The sequence below is a fragment of the Rhincodon typus genome, chromosome 41 (genome assembly GCF_021869965.1).
Source record: "Rhincodon typus isolate 14 chromosome 41, sRhiTyp1.1, whole genome shotgun sequence".
Lineage (NCBI taxonomy): Eukaryota > Metazoa > Chordata > Chondrichthyes > Orectolobiformes > Rhincodontidae > Rhincodon > Rhincodon typus.
This window is the reverse complement of record NC_063372.1, coordinates 5,274,718-5,282,333: the sequence shown is the minus strand read 5'-3', so window position 1 is coordinate 5,282,333 and position 7,616 is coordinate 5,274,718. Positions and strand designations below refer to the sequence as shown.

Sequence of the window (7,616 nt, the reverse complement as noted above, 5' to 3'; positions counted from 1 at the left end):
ATTTCACTTCAACCAAGTATAATTAAACAAAAGGATCTGGAGAAATGTAGGGAGGGGTAGGCAGACAAATGGAAAATTCTCTCTTGAAAGCCAAAATTGAATCCACCTCCATCACTCTCCCAGAGCATTCCAAATCCTCATGTCATCATTGCTTCACTCAAGTCATTTTAAATCGGAGTCCCCTAAATCTCAATCCTTACATCAATGGGAATAGTTTCACCCTAACTTCTCTGTTCAGTTCTGTCATTAATTTGACTATTTCTATGAAATCTCCTCTCAAGCTTCTCTTCTCTAAGGGGAACAGCTCCAGTTTTTCTTATCTTATCAGTCCCTCCTCTCTGGAACTATTTACATAAATCATTACTGGGTCCTCTCTAAAGCCTTCACATCCTTCTTAAAAAAAAGGAGTACACAGAATTGGACACAACACCCCAAGTGAGGCTTAAATCAAGGTATTCCAAAGGTTTACCATAAATTCCTTGTTATTGTACTCTCTGCCCCTCCTCTAGTCTTTCCAATACACAGATGTTGCAGAGTTCCTGGGAAGGACATAGTGAAACTAGGTTACTTCAAGAAGAGCTAGTGTTAGTCCTATTCCAGAAGCGTTGGGATAAAACCCTAAAGAAATTATTTAAAGATGAATATGTTTAAGCTCAGGTGTATGATAGCTTTTTCCTGGAGCTATCTGCAGTTTCAGTCTATAAGTTAAAATTACAAGTGACTTAAACCTTACCAAGGTGTTAGAGACAGGGACTCTAATGTGAGTACTATATAAGCGGTGTTTTGAATGCAATATAAATGTTCTTGTTTTCCTTTTCAATGCACAAGGGAGCATTTTGGAATTAAATAGGATTATACTTTTATTGTGTTTAAAAATATTTGAATAAAACAAATCTGTGAATGCTGAAAATCTGAAATATAAACAAAGTATTGGAGAAACTCAGTAGGTCTGGCAGCATCTGTAGAGACACAATGTGTGTTAAGTAGATAGCTCGGTATACTCTATTTTCTCACTATATCTTTTGTTAATGAACTTCTGTTTTATTGTTAAAGCAAAATGTGCAGCATTGCATTCTTACATTTCAGTGAAAAACTACTTAATTAAAACCAAAAATATGATCTATTAAAGACAGGTAGCTGGCATCATAAGAACAGCAAGACGGCTAGGTAAAGCAATGTTACAGAAAATCAGCCTAATAAACAAAAATAGATTTCTCCTTTGAAAATGGTGATGCCTTTTCAGCATTCAAAGGGTTATGAGGGGAACTGTGCAATGGTTGCGTAGGTTTCTACAGCCCCCTAATGGAAAGCTCTACCAGGTACAACCTTCACAACTTTTAGGTTCAAGAGAAAAATCAGCAGACTTAGAGGACAAAGTGGTCAAGCAGCTGCTCGGCCTGCTGTGTTCATCCAGCTCTGCACCTTGTTGTCTCGGATTCTCCAGCATCTGCGGTTCTTACTATCTGATTCTAGAGGACAAAGTGTCCAGGTGTCAAAAAAAAAAAAAAAAAAAAAACACAACTTCAGAACAAAGGTAAATTAAACTAGATATACAGAGAATAGAGAAGAAAACAAATGCAGGGATTGTGACACAGCAATGACAATAGGAGATCAAATCACTAGTGGTACCACAAATATTTTTTTTCAGAGAACTTAAAAACAGAAACAGGCTGTTTGGCTCAACTGCTCGTGTTTATACTCCAGATGAGCTTCCTCCCATCCCACTCGTTTAACCTCATTAACATATCTTTCTATTTGTATCTCCCTTGTGGAAATAAGTTTTCCAACAGGCTTAGTTGGAGGTAGCCAAGAATTTAATCACATGACCTCTAGATGACCAAGCCCATACTCAGTCATTGGTTGATGATGCATGAAGTCTTCCCATGCTATCTGAAAAATGAACAGACTCCTCATCACCAGGTTAGATGATTCTTGACTATCAGTAAAGAAGCATGTTTAACCATTTGCAATATTTTTATAATTATCCCCTTCGCCATCAAGACAGATTATCAAAAGGTGCTGGGAATATGGTTTGGAGGGGCTGGGGCACGCACAAAAAACTTGGGAGTTAATTGCCAAGGTGAGGCAGAAACTGGGCTTATGGGAGCACCGCTTCCTCTCCATTGTGGGTAAAAGCCTGGTCAGCAGGCACAAGGTACTGTCTGTGTTACTACACATGGCACAGGTCAGGCCCATTCCCAGAACCTGGGCTTTTGCAGTCACCCGAGCCATCTTCCACTTCATCTGGAGGTCAAAGATGGACCATGTCTGCAGGGATACCATGTATAAAGCTCTAGATAAGTGGGGGGCAGGGGCAGGAGCAGGAGCAGGAGCAGGGGGGTGAAACGTACTCAACACTGCCCTCATCCTGATGGCTATCTTTGTGTGTGGCTGCATCAAGCTGTGCAGACCCTCAGTACACGAACACCAAGTGACACTACATACTGAGGTTCTACCTGTCCGCAGTGTTACAGAGGATGGGTCTAGCCTTGGCACTACAAAACACTCCAAGCAGCTGGACCATTCTGTATCACCTGTTCTTTGTGGAGAAATTTGTAAAGAAAAGCACTTTTGACCACAAGTCCACCTGGCAGCGGTGAGCATATAGTGTCCTCGAGACCCTGCAAGAAAGGGAGAGCATGGATCCTGTCACATGGCTTCCTGAGCAGTCATTTGGCAGAATGCTCGATTGCCGGAACTTTCCAAGCAGCACCAAGACACAGCTTGGCTAGTGGTGGGCAGGACACTACCCATCAGATTCTGTATGTACACCCAGACTCTGTGCCACCACATGCTGCTCTCAAAATGGCTACACTGGTAAAAGAGACTGTCATACATCCTTAAGGTTCCTTTGCAAAAAAAGGTCTGGAAAGAGATGACGTGGTTTTTGTCAAAGGTCATCCCAAGCAGCTCTGTGACGCAGGACTATGTGCTCTACGGTCTGTTCCCTGGGATGCACACCAAGACAAACATCGACTGCACCTGGAATACCATCAACTCAATGAAAGATGCTCTTTGGTCTGCCCAAAACTTGTTGGTCTTCCAGCACAAGGAGTTGATCTTGACCAAATGTTGCTGACTGGCACATTCCAAGGTACAGGACTATGTGCTGAGGGATACTCGAAAGCTTGGGGCAGTTGCTGCCAAAGCGCAGTGGGGAAGAGAACACAGTCTAAGGTCTTTCTGCAAAAGTAGAATGGAGATCCATTCAGTTATCAGACTTTCTCAGTACCTCAAACACATGCAAATATAGTCTTGTATAAGAAGAAGTGCCTTTTTTTTTTTTTTAAAAAAAACACAACTGCAGGGAATGCCAAATTTCCAATGTGTGTGTTATTCATGGCAAAGACTGTACAGAATTGCTTCAGTAACTGTGTATACATAAAGATTTTATGAATAAAGTATATTTGTCTACTAAAAAGTGTTATAAAATAAAATAAACCAAACCCACTTTTTCAATGTCTCTTTGATTCTTCTCATAGGTTGACAGTGTCTAGGAATCAATCTTTAATTCCTGAAGACTCCAGGGCAATCCTAGAGGGTTGGCAACCTATAATTTTGAGAACATGAAAAATTAGTGTCAAATAGAATGATCAACACATCCATAAATCTGAGGAACTGCAGAATCTTAAAACATTCTATTTCAATTTTGTGATTGGATATCCTGTGTTTATTCATTCACTTTCACTTTGTTGTTAAGACCAAAAAAAAATTCATTTTGTATACATGTCTTGTTCATTAAAAAAGACTTACACATAAATTGATGAAAAGAAAGTTACAAAATTACTGACATTTATATTAAACTGTTCCCAGCAAGCTTGGAATAGTGTCATGGAGTCGACGCTGAGTACATAATCTCATCCATATATTAACTCCTATGAAAAGTTCCGATGGAAAATGGCACAAAGGAGCTCAGGGACAATTGTAACCTTTTCCCTGAATGCATCCAGTAGTAATATGATACAAGGGCTGATCCTCATTACTCACGAGGCTCTTTACTTTCACCAAAATTCGCAGTTGCAAATGTACGCTTCAAATCCGGAGTTTTATTCCGATGTCACAACTCTAGACCCATCAGCTCATGTAAGGCAACACAAATTTAGCAATACCATACAAATACGTGGAATTGGGGCACAGACGCTAGTCATCTGGATTGCCAGTAAGGGTAGCAGATATTATCTCCCCTTATCAGTCTTATGAACCATACACTACTATTACACTCTAAGTGTGAAACTTTGGTTAAAAGACCTGAACCGGTAAAACAACCACCCTGCCACAAACTCCGCCATTCTGGTATCGACAAGGATGACTTTATTGAGTATTCAAATTAAAGGGGCGCACACAACAATCTAGGCTGTAATGAAAGCATAAAGAAAACGTGGAAAATTAAATAATATAATCATTCCCTTGTGTGCGCAATGCACGTCAGCCTCTCTAATACCTCCGCCTGCCATGGAAAGTCTCATACACAACCAACTTCGCTCGCGCTCCGCCACCGGCTCGAACTCGCAGGAAGTCTCGCGAGAATTGGACACGATCTTGCGGGTTGCCCCGGTGATGTTTTTGCTCCGCGGCGGTTGATTGGACGATTCGGCGGAGAAACGGACCAATCGAATACTCACTATTTTTTCTTTAGGAACCGAACGGGAAAATTCAACTTTGGAAGAAGCGAGTTTCCTGGATCTGTGGTTCCGCTGGCCGAGGCGTAGCTAAAAGCTACGGTCAGAAAACTTAAAAACTTTGAGTAGAAGCTGTGCCGAGAGCAGACAACGGAGGCCTTGATTGTTTACAAAAAAAAACTTCGCCGATGATGGCTGCCGCTACCGTGACGGGAGCGTCGGAATCGACTGCTCCTCGGTGAGTATATCTAGTAGGGCCGATCGGGATGCGAGTGGCCTGTCTCTATCTTGACACAGTTCCGGACTAGACATGATTAGAACAGCATCCCACCCTTTAGGTTAACCGTATTCACTTGTATCACTAATCGCGGTATATGGAAAATAACCGAAACTAAGAAGACCCAGCAGTTCATAAGGTGACTATTTAAACAGTAAGCACATCGTACCTCCCCTCTGCAAAGTCTAATATTCTTGTTTCATTATCATTTGACTTCGGACACAAATACATCGTGGTTTGTGCACGTTAATGTACAATATGTGCTTGGGCTTAAGTACCCATGGATGTGCTGATTAGTGTAATTGTGGCAGTCTCGATCAGGGTGCTGCCTCATGTGCCTTTTAGAGTCGATTTGAGAGCAGCATAGACAGAAACTTAGCTTCAGGCCCACTCTTGCAGGAGTTTTCTGAGAGAGAGCGAGAGATGAAGAGAATGCAAATCCTGTAAAATGTGCAATAAAAATCAAAAATGTCCTAGAAATACTCACATATCGGGCAACATCTGTCATGAGAAAGAGTTAATATTTTAGATTGAAGAAACGTTGCCCCTGTTTCTCTCCACAGATGTTGCCTGACCTACTTCGAGCATTTCCTTTTTTTCCAAATTTCCAGCATCTGTAGTACTGCTTTTGTAAGATGGGAAATTTGTAGGTTATGTCTACACAAAAAAGACTGGAAATATGTAGGTCAGTTAGCATTTGTGGAGAGAACAGTTGATATTTTGGGGTTGTATCTTTCTTCAAAACTCAGAAATCTGAGATGTGCACACTTAATCAGATCAAGAAAAGAGGGGAAGTATTGTGGAATGATGGCTAGATGATGTAATGAATCACATCAGTCAACTACCTGGTGAGATGGGATGAATAACAAATCATTAATTCAACTGTTTTCATCATAGCAAATTAACACGCAAAACACTAGTTATTTAGCTATGTTAAGAGTACAGTCTTTGTGTCATCATACAAAGTAATGGAAATGTTATGCTTTCCCATGTCAATTGCTCATCTAACTCTTTACTGCACTCCTGAGTTCCAAACCTCAAACCATAGCAATGACTTACTGTCAGCATTCTGCTCAGAGATGATTGCTCTGTTGCACTTTGCCAGTATCTCTTCTGTTTAATTTCTAACCTGAGATTAGAAAAGGGTACTGTAAGCAAGAAAGTAGACAAATGGAGGTTGCAGACTAAGTGGCAACATCTTGGGATTAAGCACATCATTTACCGGAAAAAGACCGTGGTCTGAGAGGGGATTTAGGTATTTGGTACAAATGTGGCTTGGTGTTTTGATTTGGTAACTGCATGTTCATTCTGTGGTCTAGGCCAATCTATGAAGTTAATGCTTGAAAGACTAGACCCCCATGTTGATTTTGCAGGCAATACCCCTGCAATTGTTAAGTACCACCTTTGATTACACATTCATGAATGCTGGAGGTACCTATATGCTTGATGATCAGTTTCAGTACATTGTTACCTGATAGAAAAGTAATTTGCCAACATTTTGTTTTGATATAGTGTAACGCACTACAGAACTTGTTGAATAATGGTCTGATCTTTTGGCAGAAATGAGTGTCTCACTCAAAAGGCTCGACCTGTGAAGCCAACTGTGGCCAACAAAGAAAACTGTCCAAGACCAGTGAGGCCAGAGAAAGGAGCTGCTATGAGTGGCAGTAGGCTACCTATACCAGTGAAAAAGTTAAAGGTGAAATCTGTTCCAGACTTCAAAAAGTTACATCAACAGTGGGATAAAAAATTTCTGAAGGTAAGGGTAGTATCCAGTACACATGACATTGCTATGCATTCAAGAACCTGCTGATCTTTAATGTGATATTGGGGAAGTTTTCTAATTTGGAATATCAGGAAATGGGATATGTTTCTGTACAGGCTGGGATTCTTGTCTCAAAAAGAGACTAAGGGTGGGTGACCTGATAAAGGTCTTCAAGGAAATTTAGTGTTTGGTAGGGTAGGTGTAGAAAAGGTGTTTCCACTTGTGGAGCCGAACCGAACTAGGAAGCCATAAGTATAACACATAGTGAAATTCTGTTTATAATGTGATCATAAAACATTACATGTTGTAAATGAGCCACAGATAGACAATTCCATGCAGGAACAAAACATGTCTGAGAAGTGACCAGAGGGCGGAGGGCAGTGGGACCAGGGCCAAGGGGAGAGCAGGGGAATGTGGTCAGGCTGGGCTGAACAGCCTGTTTCTGTAATGTCTCTTATCGAAGATGGCTATTGCCTTATGTTTGGATGACGCAAATGTTACTTGTACTGTGTGGGAATCAAGGTACATATATCACCCAATCTAATTTTGGTGTAGATCCCCACAGTAAATTGAGAAAACTATCCCAAAGGAGCATGAAAAGCATGATTGTAACCAGGGTTTGAGTAGATTTGTAGCTCAGGTTGTGGATGTCGTGGTTGGTTGGCTCGCCGAGCTGGTTTGTCGTTCTGCAGACGTTTCATTACCCTGCTGGGTAACATCATCAGTGCAGCCTCTGATGAAGCTCTGTTGTGTCTTCCTGCCTGGTATTTAATGATTGTAACTATTCAACAAGCTCATCTTTGACGGAGTCTGTTCTGTAATTGATCCTTGTGACCAAACTGGCAAAGTTTATTTCACATCTTGTTTGAAAAAATATATTCTGTATGTGCTGTTTCTGCACATGATTTTTATTTTGTGCTCACAGTGTGGGCTGTTGGTGGTGGGACTGATCATT

The 7,616-nt window shown here is 41.0% G+C and overlaps 1 protein-coding gene and 1 long non-coding RNA gene across 2 annotated transcripts in view; one reads left to right on the top strand and one right to left on the bottom strand.

Moving 5' to 3' along the window:
- Nucleotides 1-553: 553 nt before the first annotated feature.
- LOC125487427 lies at nucleotides 554-4,523 on the bottom strand. Its single transcript, XR_007265889.1, has 3 exons — nucleotides 4,442-4,523; nucleotides 3,452-3,550; nucleotides 554-3,183 (listed from the first exon to the last, which is right to left on the bottom strand). It is a non-coding gene; the product is annotated as an uncharacterized LOC125487427 (long non-coding RNA).
- The window catches only part of LOC109921491, a 52,513-nt gene continuing 49,370 nt past the window's right edge, over nucleotides 4,474-7,616 (top strand). The window contains exons 1-3 of the mRNA XM_048618908.1: nucleotides 4,474-4,554; nucleotides 4,637-4,857; nucleotides 6,457-6,655. Coding sequence (XP_048474865.1) covers nucleotides 4,808-4,857; nucleotides 6,457-6,655 — 249 coding nt within the window. The 5' untranslated portion in view covers nucleotides 4,474-4,554; nucleotides 4,637-4,807. The remainder of the gene's footprint in view (nucleotides 4,555-4,636; nucleotides 4,858-6,456; nucleotides 6,656-7,616) is intronic.